General features: G+C 27.6%; 2 protein-coding genes across 3 annotated transcripts in view; both read right to left on the bottom strand.

The window, feature by feature from the left end:
• The window catches only part of LOC136972760 (uncharacterized), a 44,229-nt gene extending 41,879 nt beyond the window's left edge, over nt 1-2,350 (bottom strand). For both annotated transcript variants that reach the window (XM_067267387.1, XM_067267388.1), the window contains exon 1: nt 1,864-2,350. In XM_067267387.1, the coding sequence (XP_067123488.1) occupies nt 1,864-2,266 (403 nt within the window). In that variant the 5' untranslated portion in view covers nt 2,267-2,350. The remainder of the gene's footprint in view (nt 1-1,863) is intronic.
• Nucleotides 2,269-19,090, bottom strand: LOC136972716 (uncharacterized). The gene is made up of 4 exons (XM_067267323.1): nt 18,992-19,090; nt 9,963-10,196; nt 2,339-2,724; nt 2,269-2,280 (listed from the first exon to the last, which is right to left on the bottom strand). Exons 2-4 carry the CDS (start codon nt 10,192-10,194, stop codon nt 2,269-2,271), a joined length of 630 nt encoding a protein of 209 aa, XP_067123424.1. The 5' UTR covers nt 10,195-10,196; nt 18,992-19,090.
• Nucleotides 19,091-20,345: the final 1,255 nt, after the last annotated feature.

Raw genomic sequence — 20,345 nt, 5'->3', positions numbered from 1 at the left:
TCTACAAACTAAAACAGAATTGGATATACTGCATATTTCAATTAATATAATTACTCATGTTGTATTTAACACACAGTATGTACAGAGTGTATAATTTTTGTTTGAAATAATATGAATTCATTTTAAACAAATCAACAGATTTTTTAAAGACATCTGACAATTCAAAATTATTTTTTTTTAGTATTTTTAAATATTATGATCAATAAAGATTTATTATAAATATAAACAAGTCTTGATATTTGATACACAATATAAACTAGCAGGTAAAATAAATCCAAAGAAAATCAAACTATAACTATTAAATATATATTACTATACAATCAAATCAACATATGTTATAAAATAAATTAATAATTATTATTTTGTCATACTTTTTCTTCATCTACTTTTGTTTCATAGAAAACTGTAATTAAATTGAGTTATTCATTTGTCTCTATTACTTAATTATTTAATAATTACTCAATTAATACATATTCACCTAATGCATTTCTCAAATTAATGTAGTTTATAAACTGATAAAAAGTTTCAAACACAAATAAAAATTCCATTAATGTGGTGTTATTTTTACAAACAAATTCATATTTTCAAGCTACTATCTGATATTACACAAACAGCTAAAATATCAATGTATACTTAACAAATAGAGCTGTCATCTGGTACAGTACATTTACAGCCAAATTTCTCTAATTATCTGTATGGATATCACTCAGCTATAGAAAAACTTAATTGAATTTAATTTTAAACTTATTATGCAAAATTTTTGATGATTTAACATTTTATAATGAAAATCGTCATCAATATTGTTATGATAAATACATTAACATTTATAATTTATTAGATTAAATCAAAATTGGGCTTGAGACTAATTTTTTTTTATTACATAAAATGTCAATTTTTTAAATCAAAGTTTTAAATTATTAAAGAAATTAGTGTATGGATTGCCATCTAAACAACAATGCTTAATTCTGATACTAATGTGAAACAAAGCATGCAAATTTGCCAAATGTATAGAGAGCAAAAGTATCTGCTACAAATGGATGTATACCAAAAAGAAACAAATACAATCAAAACTACATTTTCTAAATATATTTTAAAAAGTAATTGGTATAGATATCTAACTTTTCAAGTTTGTTTACATACAATAAGCTCTAATCTAATGCTCAAAGTAATGATCCATAAACAAGTACCAGTCCATAAACCATTGGCTGCTGGTCTGCAGAAAGTTTCCAGGAAATAAAATATGGAATGAAATAATACTGTTTAAAAAAACATAACATTGATATTTTAGTACCTCTATACGTACACATGTACCTTATTACAAAAAACTATTATGCAAGCATCCTAATACTCAAATACAATAATATAGTAACATGAAAAAAATATGGACCAGTCCCTGAAAATTGAATAAAATATACCAAATTTGCCAAATCAACTAGTTTAGAATTACTGTTTTAATCTTTTTAATACACTTTTTGAATATTGGATATGTTTTCATTATATTTCATTATTATAATAATAAAGTTTTTTAAAAAGTTAGTAAACATTTTAAAAGCCTATGATTAATCAGATTAATTTGTGTTATTTATATTACTCAATTAGCATGCTATTTTCATGGAATTCATTAATTTTGTTAATCAAGAGATTAATGTATTTGACATAATAATGTTAAATTTAAAATTTTTGTAAAAAGCAAAAGGAAACTATTAAAAGTTGCTGAAGTATTATCTATGTTCAATTATTTTAAAAATTTATAAATTTGAGAAAGTTAAAAAAAGTCACAAATTGATTTAATATGCATACATTAAATGTTTAAAATTCAACATTAGTATTTAATAATTATATATATAAATTTATTATACAAACCTTTATTTGTCTCATTATTATTATTTACTTCATCTTTCGTCATATTTGATATAATATTATTTGCATCAGACTGTAAATGATTATTTTCTTGTTCAACTTCATCATTTAATACAGAGCTTGAATGACTGTCATCTTGTTCTAGAAATGTAGAAAAATCAATTTCTCCAATTGTTTCTGGCCCAGATGAAATGTTGGAGGTGGAAACAGGAAGAGAATTTGTTGCTCTTTCATGTACATCATCAGGATGATCTGTTACTATGGATGGAGAGTTAGTTACCATATTATTTACTTCAGTCAAACAATTTGTAGTTGTATTAACTTGTACATCTGGATTTTGTATTAGTTGCAAATCTGTAGGATTTAACACTGATGAAACAGAACTTATGGCATCATCGTGAACCATGCTTATAGAAGTAACTGGAATTATATCATTAACTTCATGTAAAGTTATTGATGTTGGTGATATGTTTTCTACTGAATCAGTCAAAACTGACGATACAGGTGCAATATTATTAACTGATTCAATAGACACAGGTGTCATTGTTTTTTCTGAAATAGATGAAACTGATATAGATATGTTTGTATTATCTACTGTTGAGGTTATAGGCATTAAATTTTCAGTTGTTATTAGCGATGGCACAGACACTATATTTTCTGAATGTTCTGTTGAAATTAATGGCAAAGACTGAATAGTTTCATCTTGTTTTACAGATATTAATGATACTATATTATTGCCATTTTCAACGGAATGAGTTTCTCCATTAAGAATAATATGACTATCAGTAGAAGATTCTTGTAATGTTTTTTGTACAGAAGACATAGTAAGTATTGTAGAATTTGGTGTAATTTGCAATACAGTACCTGAAATATAAAAAGAATCAACATAAGATATTACAAAAACATGCCTAACTATAATAATTAATATGAAATAATCATAATGCTAATCAAATAAAATGCATTAATTTTTACTGCCTTTATGAAGAAAATCTGATAATACAATTAAATAATTTTTTAGAATTTTAAAATTTCATGATTAACACGTTGACTGCCACATGACTTTTTAGGATTCTGTTGTAAAACGCCAACTTAATTTAATTATATTATATTATTAAAAACTCTAATCAGAGTACATAGTAATAATCAAATAGCATATAGAATGTGTTTTTCTTAAAATAAAGGTATTACGAATTATCTCGTAGTTGGCTTATGTAACAGAAAGCTCTTCGCTAAAGCCAAACTACGAGTTAATTCGTGCACAGACACGATTCGTCCTGTCACTTCGCTACAGCCAATCGGAGATGTGCGTCTAAATTCATTAGTAATAAATCGGATATAGAGGCGAGCACATCACATTTACGTCTTTTTTGAGAGTGTTATTTTTTATTTATTTTTATAATCAAATTATAAATATCCCAAAATGGATAAGAAAAGACCACTGACTAAAAAACAACTTGATTACTACACTAATCTAAGTGATTCAGAATCTGACAAAATTTTTGGTGAGAATGGGGGAGTTTATTTGGCAGCGAAATGGTCCTGTTACTGTATGTAAATGGAAAGACAAACGAGAAGTCCTTACCATTTCAAACATGCACGTTGTTGAAATGGTAGAGGTGTTCAATCGCAATGGAAAATGTTCGATGAAACCGAATATAATTCGAGATTATAATCATGGAATGTCTGGCATTGACGATCAGATCAAATGCTATCGTACTACACAGCTCTAAGAAAGACTATTAGATGGCCCAAAAAGGTTGCATTACATATTATAGAAATATATATACATAATGCGCACAAACTCTTTCAAAAAGCAACTTCTTCTAAAATAAAACTTATAAAGTTTAGAGAAGCATTCGTCAAAGCGTTGATTGGAGAAGAGATTCAACCAGTTTCAAAAAAAATTGAATTGCAGAAGCTTCACTATTTACAGAGTATCCCATCTACTCAGAAAAAACAACATCTGACAAAGCCATGTCGAATTTGTACCAAAGCTAAAAAACGCCGAGAAACGCGTTATTTCTGTCCAATCTGTCTTGAGAAGCCAGCCCTTTGCGTAGAAGATTGTTTTAAAAATTATCACAAACAATAAAAATATCGTTTTGCTTTCGATTTTGAATAAACTTTTTATGATTATATTTTCTGTTCATTTATTAATAAATGTTCTGTTCATGTAAGCCAAACTTGATTTTTTGTTCTTGCCCCTGAAGCTATCTATTCATATTTACACTGATATACTACGAATTACATCGTAGCTGCACAAATATGGCAAGGAAACAAACTACGATATAACTCGTAGGTGGCGTTCTAGGCAGAAACGGTAACTACGAGTCATCTCATAGATGGCAGTCAACGTGTTAAGGAAATTAGAAAAACCTATGTACAATGAGCTTATACTTTCATAACTTTTAATAACGGAGCAATTATTTATTGTGACATTGTCATAATGCTGGGCTGCAATTTTCCATCACAATACACTTATGTTTAGTAGTGTCTTGCCCCTGTATATCATACTTTTCCTGCTGACAATAATCATGCCAATCATTTATCTAATTCCATTCAGGAGAATATTTTTAAATAGAAATAACATTAACTTCAGGCCCAAAGTGAAAGTTCGTATATAATTAATAGGGCCCTCCTGCCCCTAATCCTTCCATACTGGTCTTGACTTTCATCTATGCAATACCATTCTTGAGATTAAGAAAGAGCAGAAAGACAACAGACGACAGCGGGAATTTTATAGGTCTAATAATTTTTTCAAATTGCAGCAAAAAAAAAAAAGTATAGATTATTGAAAAAGTTTTTATCATATATAAATCTACATAGTAAAGTCATATTTATTTTACATAAATAAGACACACAATAATAATAATAAAATGTTAAATAATTAGATTTAAAAGTTATTTGTTTAAAAATTTTCTTAAAAACTGAAAATTTTACTACTTCCAAAAAAAATCTACATATTTAACAATGAGAGTAATTACAGATAAACAAGATAATGAAAAATAATTTAACCAATTATTTCCACATATAATTTTATGTTTACAACTTTTTTAAACCTTCCTGAAAGCAAAATCATTTTGGATATAATTATACAATACACTCTAATACCCCATTCATACTGTAATTTTTAAGCCAGCTTAAGATATGTAATATGAATAACTTAATATTAAACTGGTTTTACCACCAACAACTAGTTCAATTTAAATCACTTTTCGAAAAAAGCTTAAGTTATTTCAAGCTTTCCCTAAGGTCTGCCACTAGTTAAAAAAAAAAAAAGGCATAAAAATATCCAAATCTGTGATCAAATGTGCAATATTTTCCTTTATTAATAAGTATATGCTGATTTAATTTAAGTATTTTGAATAACAGGAGCAAACATTTCAGAACCTCCATTGTTTCAGTTACAATAACAAAATTAATGTCATGTTACCAACAATAACAATAATAATGTTAGATAAAATAAATATCTATCTAACAATTATTTGAAATTGATATTTTAATCTGAACTTATGGAAAATAAATTAGTTTGCAATGGTTTATCAAAAATAAACAAAATTTTATTTAAAATATAATATAATGTGTAATAAAATAACAGTCTTCTAATCAGAAATACTGGAGTGAGAAACGAACTATCACAAACCAAACAAATGCCTATGCCAAACCAACTTCCCCACGCAGTGTTTCTAACACCCGGTCTACGTATAACAGTAGCCAACAGCCCATTATAAGCTGTTGGCGCACAGTCGTCCAGTTCAATCAATATTTGAACTCCTTATACAGGGAGATTGCAAACCAGAATGTCACAGAGATCACATACAGGAGATCCAGCACAACTTACAAGCTGCTACACAATGCAAAAGATAAAATAGATCTTAGCAGAGCCCCAGGGATTTACTCCATTCCCCAAAGGCACTTAATTTATATTGGCTCAACCATACGTTCAACTCAAAAAAGAATACATGAACATCAATCCAACCTTACAAACAACAGGCACATCACCGCCTTGTCGGCATACACCACCGACCCAGAGGTTTGGCGGACTTCCAGAACACCAGATTAATTAGACAGGTCTTTCAAATAGATCATATTTGTCACCTGGAGGTCTTGGAGATTTATAAAGCCAACTTAAGAGGCAACTGTATTAACTTTAAAGACGATGAGACTATTGCACATGCATGGAGATACCTGTTCGAGGAATTCGAACGGAGCCAGGCAAAATGGTAAAATGTGATATATACAATGTTTAAAATTGAACATCATTCTAACAGTCCAAGTAGGAAGCCAGTTTAGTTCAGCACCTGAAGCAGGTCTTGGTGAAGGCCAAAAACATTCAGAAGTTTTGTTTAGTTCAATACTGGTAAAAAAGGTTTTGTTTGTTACAGTTCATAATGTGTAATCACTAGAGAGTGACATGAAATAAATCACTTAACATCTCTCAATGTGAATGAGTAGTTAACCTTGTTAGAAGTAATTTGACTTAAATTAATCCTTCTTAATTATTAAGCCAGCTTAAAAATTAGTGTGAAAGGGATATAACTTCATGACTGCTTACCTTAAAATCTTATTTTTACAACCACTTGTTTTTTTATGACAACCATAAGAAAAGTCATGCAGTAGAGTCCCAATTATCCAAGGTAATGTAGACCAAAGTACTTTGGATAATCAAAAACTCTGGTAACATGTAATGTTCAATAAATTATTAAATAAACAGGACTCTGAATATACAGAGTGTAATACAGATATACAGAGTGTAATAAAGATCTGTGCCAATGCTTAAGGGATAGATACTAGGATCAAAAATAAACCTAAAATACTCTAAATATTTTTCAAATTTGGCTTCATTTTTAAGATCTGGTTTGCCAAAATAGCAATTACGCACTTGCAAAAACTTTTTGAGCAGTTCTTGTAAATTATTCTGTTTAATTTTGTAAAAAATGATATGTTAAAGAATCTTGAAGAGTTCTTGCTTTTCAACTACTTTTTTTTCATAAAGCAGATAATACTGAAAAATCTTAACACGGATAAGACTTTGTTTACATTTATTGCAGTAGGGGCCACTGGGCAAACATTTATTTACCTCAATCCATTGACAAATATAAAAAAAAAATACAAAATTACCTTAAAATGTTGATAACTAGTGTCAGTACTTTGGTAAAAAATTTGAAAAGTACCTTTTTTAAAACTGTTGCATAATTTAAATTATGCAACAGTTTTAAAAGGTAATTTTATTTACAACTGTAATTATTAAAGCAATTGTAAATCTAGAATTATAATTAAAATTAAAAAATTTTTTTTTAAATTCATATTGTCATGAGAAACCACCTGAGCATTTTTAAATCTTCTATAGTCCATGCACTGTCCAGGCAAATAATTTTGAGCAACATGCAAGATTCATAAGATGAAATATACTGTACTAATTTTCATGTCTTTGTTTATGAATGAAGTATTTTTTCACAATTCATCTTGAATAATATAAAGTCTCAGCTGAACTGGTTTCAGTTATTCAGGACTCTACTGTATTTAAATATCATAGCAATGTAACTAGTGTGACCTAAATGCACTAAGTCATTCACATTTGCAACTGTTAAAACTGATGCAGGTTTAGGTTGACACCATCTTGAAAAAGTTTGCCATGACAAACATCAACTTCATTTCAGTGAAGTTTAGGGAGATTAAAAATGGCAATGTAACTCATATTTTCTGTTGGTAATTTTAATTTGGTATTATATTGTCATGTAAAAGTGATGAGTTAAAATACAGATGAAAATACTTTATTTACTGAATGCAGACATTGCATAAATAAGTATAATGAAATTAACTAAGCAGCATACATTAACACTAAGAACAAGAAAAAGTTGCTTGCTCAAACAGTTGATGCAGGAGAATTGTAATCAAATTAATTTCTGAGTATGTTCATGTTCTTGAACAATCTTTTTAAAAGATGCTGTGGCTAAGAACTAATGTGACAAGAGTCCATTTCATTATAATTCAGAAGTTTATTTCCAGAAACAGAATCTAAATTATTATGACACTGAACTTAGGAAAATTAATTTGATTTACATTAGGTTGCTTAAAAATAATTTTCCAAGAACCAAGGGGGTTAAAAAAACAAGAGTCTATTATATACATTTATATAGATCACCCAGACAACTGAAACAAGGCATCAGCCTATTGTTTTGGGAGACATGGATCAAATCCAGACAGACTGACCCAAAGAATTTCCCAGGCATAATCTGTTCCTCATCACCAAACCATCCCGTTTTGAACCCATAATGGGCTTGAAAAAAGGCTATCTTATTGACATAGGGAAAAAAAAAGAATAGAGATTATTATATATTTATAAAGGAGTTTTTCCCATTCTGGGAAAAAATCCTTTATAAATATATAATAAACTCTATCAATAACTTTTTTAAAAGGTTTGTATTTTGATATTTTTATCTTCAAAAACATTTAATATTTAAATGATACACAAAGTTTTTTTATTTTGGAATGTAGATTTATGTTGCAGATAAAAATATTTGCAAGAATTTTTTATACTGCCTAGTTAAAAAATTTATTATAAAGTTCAAATTTGAGTTAGGAATTCAGAAGATTCAACATCTTAATTTCTTTCTTTCTTTTTTGTCTATTGCTTAGTAATAACCAAATACTAATCAATATTGAATAAATTTTGTTGAACTAAACTAGAGTTAAAAGCAAATCAAAAAGAAGGACCAAAAATTATTTATATATACTATATATGTATGTATTTAAGAAAAGATAAGGCATATCTCTATGTATCCCTTAAAAAACTATCTGTATACTTATCTAAATAAAAAAGCTTATGATCTTTGATTTATGATTAATAATTTTATATATTTGATGAAACTGTTTTGTTCAATAAAAATTTATATTTATTTATTTTCATCACATATAGAAAACATGAGGAATTCAGGCCACATCTCGCTCAATAAAATACAAAATGATGTAAATTTAATTTTGCTATCATCAAGTTTGAATTATGAAAATAACATTTTGTCCGTTTCAAGAAAACATTTATTTTGATAGATGCACAAAAAATATACATATATATTAAATATATATGTATATTTTGCACAGTATACAGAATACATTTATGCAGCCTGTAAAACAACAGGGAGGATGTGAATGGAATGTGGTCATCTAATTTAAAAAAAAAAAAACTTACTAAAAAAAAAAAAAGCCAATAGCTTTTAAAAATTCACAACAAAACCAGTAATGGAAAATTTAATAAAAAAAAAAACAGGTTTTCAATCTCTGGTTTGGGCAAAAGATGGTCAATTATCCCTGCTTAATTCTTACCATACAGATTACTTTGCATCTGTTTGAAAAGTTGTCTCGCAGGCTGATATGCATTCATTTTGTTGTTACTCCATCTGTTTGCATAAACAATGCTGTCATGCTAATATACATTAACATTGTTATGCATCTTTCAATTGCTGGTGACTGCAACAAAACTTCTTGGGAATGATGTGGAAAGAAACAGCAACTAACTGAAAAACAAAAATATTTCTTAATATATGGGACACATATATGAATCAGAGGAAATGATTTTTGTTTTTAAAGCTTATGATTCCACCAGAATGCAGTTTTTAGTGAAATAATCTGTTTTTGCAGTAAATAAGTAAAGTAGCACTTTTCTAATTGAAGAAAAAATGAAGCAGCTGGCTAGCTATATTAAAAAGATTAGAATATAATAAGATAAAATTGTTATATTTAATAATTAAATATGCAATCATAAAAATTAATTTTTCATTTTTATCATAACATTCTAGAATTGAGATGTATAATTTTCATATGGTATTGTCAAATCTATAAATTAATTCTGATAAAAAATATATTCAAAAAGTATCATTTAATTTGGTATTGCATGAGAAAACATTTGGTTAAATTATCATATCTTACCTTGTATCTAACATATAAAAAGTTACAACTTTTAATAAGGATCTACAAACTTAAACATTTCTGGAGAAAAATATTATGCTTATAAAACTTCATCAATTTTAAAAATATAATTTAATTAATAATAATTATAATTTTGAAATTAAATTATTATTCATATATTGAAACTTATACCTAACCTTCAGGTAAAGCATTAGCCATGGAAACAGGTATAGTAGTAGTATACATTGTACATGAATCAGTTGTGCCTGATGATGAGATATTAGGCAAAAACTCTGCAATCGGTAACTCTTCTTCTAATACATCATTTCCATTATTGACTATGACTTGAGGTACAAGAGATACAACAGATGATTGAGATCCTTCAATTTCACTCATGACTTGTAAATTCTGTATTGTTTCTACAGACATTGCTGAAATGTAATTTAAAATTTTTAAAAATTTTTTAAGTTTATAGTTAGTAATATTTAGTATTCATTAAATAAATAAATTTTAACTTGAAAATCATATAAGTCCCCTCAGAAAATTAACATTAGACCAAAATTAGCCATTAAATTCTAATTTGTAAATTATTTTATCTATAGTTTAATACTTTATCATAGTATAATTGTATTAAAAATTCATTAATGAAATATATAACAAATATAATCTTTAAAAAATTAAAAGATATGCATATACATATATCTGTCAAATGCATTGCAAGATAAATTAACTGGGATAAAACAGGAATTTATTTAACACGGGAAATTTTTTGAAGATATTAATTATTATTTGAAAATGATCAATGTAGTTTTTAATTTTGAAATTTCCTGAATTACTGATTTATTCCAGTAGAAAATTATTTATCATCTATTTAGTATAAAAATATAAACAATTTCATTAAACATCATATTGCAAAGAAATTAACAAAATAAAATCAGCACTCTGATATTAAACACACAGTTTATGAAATGTCTGCTTGAAACTTACAAGCACAAATACATTCATTTAATAGCTAGTGTAATTTGCTTGCATTATTCCTGAGAAGCATTCATAGCCATCATTGAACAAAATATACATACAATTATAAAATATAATATTACATCAACATTATGGATGCAAATAGCAATTAATAGCAAAATGAAAATGCATATTACTTGTGAAGTATTTTCTTAAGGATAAACTTGAAAATCTTCTCAGTAATTAACAAATAAGGTCACCTTAATATATTTTCGTCTATAACTATATGATGGTAAAGATTTTATGAAGCAACTTCCTTATCAGTATTTGGCAAAACAGAATATTTTGTAATCACAAAAAGAGCAATTTACCTAGATATTTAAAAGAAATTGTAACACAAACTATTTCACTTTCTTACTTTCCACTATATTTAAATCAACAGCTTTCAAAAAATAACTGATATTTTAAAATATCCTATGCCAAAAATTACCCGAAGAAATCAACTAGTTAAATTATTATGAAACATCTTGTATACAATGCATATAAAATGCATATTAAAAAAAATGCTACAAATAACTCAAAACAGTTATAATTTCTAAATATTCTTATCAGTCTTTTTAATAAATTTTAGAATACTACAAAAAATTTTTAATAGAATTTAAGCTTTTAGAAATATTTTTCTAACTTTTTTAAAAATCTGTCAGTCAAATAATTTTCTAATGACATTCTAATGACAATTTTCTAATGGGAGGATTCAATTCTTTCATTAATTGAATCCTCCCATCAAAATTTTTATGATGTTTTATATAGTCAAATTTTATCTTTATAATAATGTTATTAAAGCAGTCTTTCATAAATGCAAATTAATAAGTAATATACAAACCATACTATTGGATATTAATATGGCTAATTAACTATAAAGATATGTAAATCTGGTGGTATCATTTACTACTATATGTCAGGCTTGATTTTATATGTAATTAATCAATTAGTAGTGTGTCATTAAAACTAAACGTGATATTCTATAACATCATCAAATACACATTAATAGTATTTACTTGAAAATCATATCAAATATACATAAGAAAAAAAATTAGTTCAATCTAATCCTGTGTGAACCGTCTTTGTAAACCAAGTAATGAAATTGTTAGACGCTCCAACAGCATACGGTTAGGGAAACTTAGTTTATTTATTCATATGCATTTCGGGTTGGTTTATTTTCCAACCCATCTTCAGTGCTGTTAAGGAAATTACAAAAAACGTTAAGGTTTCCGACAGTATTTAGGATCACGTAAATTGGAAAATAATAAACATAGAAACTTACATATTATAAAGCTGATGCGTTATTATAAGTTGGTACAATTTTTATAATTTTTTTCCGTATTTTTAACAGGAGTGTTACATTTACTACAACAAAGTGATTTAATACAATATAACAAATTTGTGATTTAATACAATTGTTAAAAATATATATATTTATATACAGTTATACATTTTATATTATTTAAATACAAACTTACATTTGGAGTGCAGGTGTTATGTTCATGATGAGAGTGAAGATGGGTTGGAAAATAAACCAACCCGAAATGCATATGAATAAATAAACTAAGTTTCCCTAACCGTATGCTGTTGGAGCGTCTAACAATTTCATTACTTGGCTTACAAAGACGGTTCACACAGGATTAATATTCACAGCATCCACACCTACTACGTTTAGTTCAATCTATCCAAAATGTTTCATATAAAAACAAAAGTTAATAATTCAATTAAATATATTTCTAAATTGTCATAAGATTTAAATAAGAAAGAAAAAGAAAAGAATGAAAGAGTTAACTATTAGGTACTGTCTTTTTTTCTAGTCATCAAGAAATCAATCTTAGTCTAATCCAAATTCCTCACCAGCCTTATAAAACTAAGACAAGTTTGGATTAGTTTCATTAATTTACATATATAGGTTTTATGTTGTAATTTATAACAATAATAAAAATCAATATAATGATTAAATGAAAAATATCATTCTAAACTTCACAATTTAAAAAAAAAAACATGCAACTTAATACATTAATAATTATCTATTTCAGTATCTGTATTATAATACTCCTAATAAAACAAATATAAGGATTCTAAAGTCTTACATGTCTATATTAAAAATGCAGATATATAAAACAATAGAATCCATATATTTGTTTTTATGTTAGAATATTTGAAATATAAAAATCTACATTAAAAATTCAGGTTTCTATAGTTTAAATATTTTTGTTCATTTGAAATTTATTTTTATATATTTTAATAGTTTTTGTATTTCTGTTTATTTCCAAACTTCTAAAATTTAAAAATTGAAAAATTTTTCTATATTATTTCTAAGTTAATGGAATAATCAAAATGTTAACTTTACAATGTCAGATGTGGTAGCTGTATATACGTAATGTGAATGTATGTCTCTTTAATCCGAATAAATAAATTTGGTAGACTTCCTCACAGCTATCCAGTTAGGTACTCCTTTATTGAAATTTACAAATGCGTTTCGGAGCTTATGTAGCATTTAAGCCCCTCCTCAGTGTAATATTACACTCTACAGATATTAAAAATAGCAAAAAACTTAGTTAATTTACAAAAAAAAGCACGTGTAGATGATCTTTACAGAGTACTCTGTACTTTTGTCAATTACATGTCAATTTCACTTTGCACTATTGTCATCCAACACACACCCATATGTGTATTTTGAAAATTTGAAAGGCACTCCTCTGCCTTCAAAGGTATGTAAAGAAATTTTTTGTCTCTGTAAAGATCATCTACACGTGCATTTTTTGTTATTTTTAATATCTGTAGCATTACACTGAGGAGGGGCTTAAATGCTACATAAGCCCGAAATGCATTTGTAAATTTCAATAAAGGAGTACCTAACCTGATAGCTGTGAGGAAGTCTACTGGATTTATTTATTCGGATTAAAGAGACATACATTCACATGTTAACTTTAATTAAAATATATTAATGTAAAAAGAAAACTTGCAAACAAATATAACTATTGTTTAGGAAATGTATATAAAATCTCAAAAAAGTATTATAAAATTAGGTTATCATCATGCATTAAAAAACAGTGTGATATTTAATGAAAATAAAGTAACTGAAGATGAAATTTGATACAAAATTCCCCTCATAAAATTCCATATTTAATATCAATTTACTTATCAAATCTCAAAAGTCTCAATTCTATATTTCAGTTCCTGAAAAAGTCTGATGTATGACAGCAGACATATAATATAAATGCAAAAGGCATTAAAAAGACTGCATTAAACTTGTTATGTTAATAATCAGTTATTTACATAGCATTTTGAGAACAGAAATAAAATGCAACAAAAAATAAACAAATAAATTCTGAATTTAGCATTGAATTCAAACTAAATTCACATTACAATTTCCTCACTATGATCACTACTTAGTTTTATATGAAACATAAAAATGAATAATAATAATTTTTGCATTTAAAATAGTGTTGCCACCTTTACAAAATCACTGACCCAGACGGCAGGTCAGGTTTGTTTGAACAGAAGTTCCTGACGCATGCGCAATGTCATTTTACAATGCAAAGAATAATGTGCATGCTAGTTCTAAATCAGTTACAGTTAAGGACTAGGGACTTGCGTAGGAGTAACATACAAGCAAATAAAAAAAAAGAAAAAGGTCGAGAGGCAGGTTGTGTGTCACACATTAGCATAAATAGAGTAACATGGTAGAATGGCAGATGAGTTTCAGTGAATGTGAGGTCTTTTGTTGTTCAAATGGTGTAAATTTATAACAATATTTGCAAGAAGTTTGTTTCATCGTAATTTCACAATTTCTACGAAATTCCCGGACAAAATTAATAGTTTATTGGACAGTGAGTCAATTCCCAGACTGTCCGGGTGAAAACAGGACGGATGGTAACACTAATTTAAAAATAAATGCGAAAATGATGTAAATTAATCAAAATGTAATAGCTGACATATTTTGTCAAAATAGTATAACTTTAAAATACAAATGAACACTTAATTTCATATCAACAGTTCCTAACAAAAACATGGTATTATTCGAGCCTTGACATTAAAGAACTTTACTCAATAGCACAACTGGCAATATAAATCAAATTTTTTATAATTTTATATTGTACTGTAATAGCTTTATACCACAAAATAATTTTTTAAAGATTTTTGTAACCATATATTATTAGCTGTGTTTTCATTGAATTTTTAAAATGTTACCCTGCACTTGCTGCTTCAACTGAGTAAAATGTTGTCAAACTTGTTCCCTACACTTGACAAAAATTTTTACATAATATTTAAATTTTTGTCCTTTTGCATATATCTCACCACTAATTGGAATATTAGCTGCCATAGCTCTAAAAACCATTGATGCAATGCACTATCAACATCAACCTTACTACATTGTTGTCTTTTTCAATTAGCATAGCTTGAAACAGCTATTTCCCACAGTTGATGAATCAACAAAAACTATTTTATGACAGTGGAAAATGTTTGCTTGGGAGGTCCATCAAAAGACGCAACAATTTCCAACTTCTTTTTATACTTAATTCATTATATTTTTGATTTTCTGGCATCAGAATTTTCCAAATGTTAATATTCATGTCAAAGATATTTGAGGTAGTCGTGTTTCACACCTGCATTTAATCAAATGACCTATTTACAAGATAAAACAAAAGGAAAGATCTTTACCTATAGGTGGCTGAATCAATCTCTGTTTGATCCACATTATGACCCATCTGCTTCACATGACTTTCATAATTCTACACAGACTTTTTTAAATTCAGTAAATTTAGTGAGCAAATGCAAAAATTTTTCCCATATTAATAGATAATTAGAAGGCAATATAAACAAACAGTTGAAATATTTTCATGATATAATGTGAAATCTGAATATTAAATGATATTTTAACTGGTTAAATTTACATTATTTGTATATAAGATGACAATTGGTTCTTGAAATATCATGACATTAAGTGTGTATTGCTATTAAGTGAAGTGATAATATAAGAGTTCATCTGTAAAAACTGACAGGCATTTGCTACAGACAAATACCAAAATCGTTTTTAGCAAATTATTAAATTTTAAAAATATAACATATTATGATAAACTATTGTGTATATAAACTTTCAAAAATGTACTCAATGCATTTTAGCATATTTAATACCACTGAAAACAAAATTTGCATTGAAATTCTTTTAATAATTAACTAAAACACATTCTGACAACATGAAAATGCCACAATATATTGTGGATGCTTAATGCAGCCATGACATAATGTGATAAAAATATCTATGCAAAAATGTGTTCCTTTGCACAAATATTTTTAATAAATAATTTATGTATAATTTCCACCAAAGGACTAATTCTGAACAATATTTATTATTAGAAAATACTCATTAATAAAAATTCCTGTCACAAAACATTATATGATTAAAAAAACATATAGTATAATAAAGATAACTCTTCATTTTCTTTTATAATTCACAGTCAAGAAGACAATATGCCGTTAATTGTTTTGTTTATGAATCTTTGATACCTACATATGATACCTTAAAATCCTAGATACCTAAAAATAAGTATTATAGATTTAAGTCAAATAAGGAATTTATTTGTAAGTCACTGTCAATTGATTGTAAATTCATTTTCAATAATGACACTTCCACAAAATGATCATCTCCACACAAATTTTTATATTAGTAAAAATTAATGATAAATAGAAGCTTGTCTTAGAAATTAAAAACTTATAAGATTAATGAGGCTGTTTATTTTTGGTATAATTCTCATTGTAAATTAAAATTTGATTTTATTCTAAATAATAAATAAATTTGTTATTTTTACAAAGATATTTTTATCACATTGACACATTGCATTTTGATTAATTATTAAAAGAATATCAACACAAATTTCACTTTATGGTCTTATTGAATATGCCAAAACACATTGAGTGCATTTTTGAAAGTGCCATGACATAAAAAATTCACATTGTGGCTTGATCTGAGAAGTTGGAATGCATAGTGGCCAATTTTTTGCTAAGTGAGTGTTTTTGGTCTTTGAGCCTAGCATATATATTATTTAGAACATAAACGTACACATTTAATTTGTTGAGTTTTGTCAATTCTCAAAAATCTGATTTTTTGAAACAAAGTATTGATTTTAATACTTGACTGCTTATTGTTTTTTCTATGATTCATTGGAAAAATGCACAAAATTGCTGTGTTGAACTTATCATACAGGTACGTATATGTGGCAAAGAGAATAGACTATTATTTAACACATAGTACTTCTACCACTTTGTACAGAAATAATGTATGTTAAATAATAAGGTCTATTCTCTTTACCACATGTTCCTGTATGTTAGAGTATTGAATTCTTTTGCTTTTTAATTAATAACTAATAGTTCTATTATACCAAACTTTTAACAAATATATGTATAGTTCATAAGTATTTCTGATTATTATTATTAATTCATATTTTTCTTTCAATTTATAGTAGCAGTGTATTTAAATATACATACTACTTTAATAAAACAATTTACAGGAATATTCTAAAAAAATTTTTTACACTAACTTTTAGAATTATAGCACTGCCACTTTCTAATAAATGCATAAGAACTTCAAACTAATAACAACTTAGCAACACACAGATACACATCTCTAAAGTTTCTATAATTTATAATATTCTGGCCAATTATAATTATATTCAGTTATGTTTCAAATGTACATATCTCAACATTATGTTACCAACTCTTGCAAAACACATATCAAGTATAGCAAGCATAACAATTTATAACAAAAAGAGAAATATAAACCAATACTTTATATTTTTCAATCATATATTTCAATATTTATTCACCTGTTTAGAAAGTAAAAATATTCCCCACTCCATATCAATTTTATTGCACCATATTTTACCTAAGAATTTTAATAAAAACTTCAATCATACATAATTCTTCTGGTCTTTTAATTGTATAATTATAAACTGTATATCAAGAACTACTTCTGTATGAGAATTATGAGAATAATTTTATCCTACTGGAATTCCATCTTTGAAGCTCTTCCCTATCCATTTACTATCAATTAGCTTAAAACAGCGGTTCCCAACCTTTTTTTGACCAGGGACCACTTTGATTTCATTGTTGTTAGCAGGGACCACAAGGTTTAAGAAAAATAAACTGTGTCAATCTAAAAATAAACTTTAATGAAAACTTTTAACATAAGTAATTGTTAAGCTCGAGTAACATGCTTTAACAGTACTATTATAATAGAAAACATAACATTTTTAGTAAAAATTAAATTCAGTTTGTATCAATGTGGGAATAAATTTAAAATGAATAAAAGTTTTAAATCTTTCAAGGACCATATTTTGGCTCTTGCGGACCACTGGTTGGGAACCGCTGTCTTAAAAGGTGGCATGTACTGTAAACAACACCAAATCTCATTGTTAAAGTTCTTTTTAAATTTAACAAACTACACATTTTGCTAGCTAAATAACAATTTTAAATACAGTAAAATCATTTGAGTTTGCATCAGTGATTCCACATGTTCAATTTAGGTGGCCAGGTTATACACACATTTTACTGTATATACAATTACTACCTTCAAATACACTTGTATATATTTGATATAGGCAATACATTTACATTACCAACACTTTCCTATTTGTTTAATGGAAAAAGCTTTATATATATTGATTCAAATTATAGATTAAATCAATGAATGTGTAAAATATACAATAAGATTATTTTCTTTTATTAAAATTAATTAATTAATTAAAATCCCGATATCTTACTGAAAAAATCGAAGCAAATATACTAAAAAAACAATTTTATTTTAGCGTTTTATATATTCAATCGATATCGCATTTATCACGCTGCAAGTCCGAAATTCCCTCCAAACATAAAATTCCGCCATGACACTTTTTTACAGACTCGCAACAAACTAACATGGTCCGTTCGTAATAAAATTGCGGAAAAATTAATATCAACATTAACGAAAAACTTAAATCATTAATTGCAAAATGCAAAGTAACTATTCAAGTCCTCAGTAAATAATTTATCGTAATTTTTTTTTTCTCCCAATCACGAGTCTGTTCGAATATAAAATGGCGGAAACCGTAATCAGCAGCTCCGCGCAAACAATAACGTCACTTACATTCGACTATTTTAAATCTCGTATTAATTCGACGTAAAATAAATAATATATATACAAATCATATAAATGAATGTTCGCAGAGGTAAATAGTCGACTTACTCGAAGAGATTTTTAAATCGAATTTCTACCATCTACCTTTTCGATTTAAAGAACATTTTACAGTTACCGTGGTAACTAAGGGGATCTCTGGTGTCGAATTTATGAATTAACGTGGAAAATAAATAAATAATATTGAAATACTCATATTTTTTCGTTATTACTTTATAGTAAATTTTAAATGCTAGATTAGGACAAATTTATAAACAGATTAATTTCAAATAATATTTAGAGATTGTCCAAAATAAAGAATATCTTAATTTAATACCGTTTATTTTTTCTCTATATAGAATAGAAATATCGAAGAATTTTGCCATAAATACCAGGGCTGTGGAGTCGGAGTCATCAAAAATTCGCCGACTCCGACTCCTTTTTACCTTTTCAACTTGTTACTTATATAAAACTGAAAAGTATTGGAATCGTATCAAATTTGACCTTTTGGAGTTTTTTTGCAAATTTACACGTTTGGAGACCACCCGAACCCCCTCCCCCAAAAAAAGTCAAATAAAAGGGGAAAATTCGTGTGTATGTTGGCGTCTAAGAATGGTTAAAGTTTACGAAACGAAATGAAACGGCACGGTACGCTAGCTTGTGTATAAAGGGGCATTAATGCTACTAAATTTTGGTTCTTAAAGGTCGACAGGATGGAAGGGGTCATGTGTCATATCTCCTGTGTGGTAGGACTTAATGAATATTTTACTCGTTATTAGCGTTCGCAATTTTTTATAAAACTAGTCTCTACCCTCAAATACTTAAAGGTATTAGAATCTAATACCTTTTGGGAAAAAGTTTTGAATTTAAATAACGTAACTTTCGATTTGCATCGGAAATTCATATATAGTTAATTGGGGCACCCTGCTCTTAAGCTTTCCATATCTGGCCTCGTCTTTCATCTATCTACTCCGTTTTCGAGATTAAGAAAAGAAAGCCGGACAGATACCGACAGTGTGAATAGGCCTACAATTGTTTCAAATTGGCCAATGAGTATCTCTAGCTTACAAGTTCTCGCGGCCGGATGGCCGAGCGGTCAAGGTTACCAGCCTACCGCCCTGGGGGACCCGGGATCGAGTCCGGACGGGTCGAGAAATACCCAGGAATTTTTCGGGGGTGGTTCGTCCGGATATGTCGGTCTCCGTCCCTCACCACCCGGCCGCCCCTGGCCGAACCCATAATGGGCTTGCTATAAGAGGCCCTCTTAGTGCCCACTGGGCGGAAAGAGTTACAAAAAAAAAAAAAAGCTTACAAGTTCTTTTATTATGATCTTTAAAAAACTGAATAAAATTAAGTATAATTTTTGTTATAAAAAAAAAAAAAAAAAAATGTGTTTGGTTGCCTCGATCACCACGTATCTGAAGTG

Source organism: Centruroides vittatus, unplaced genomic scaffold (genome assembly GCF_030686945.1).
Source record: "Centruroides vittatus isolate TY-2023 unplaced genomic scaffold, ASM3068694v2 contig_301, whole genome shotgun sequence".
In the NCBI taxonomy this organism is placed as follows: Eukaryota; Metazoa; Arthropoda; class Arachnida; order Scorpiones; family Buthidae; genus Centruroides; species Centruroides vittatus.
This window is presented reverse-complemented; position numbering and strand designations above follow the sequence as displayed.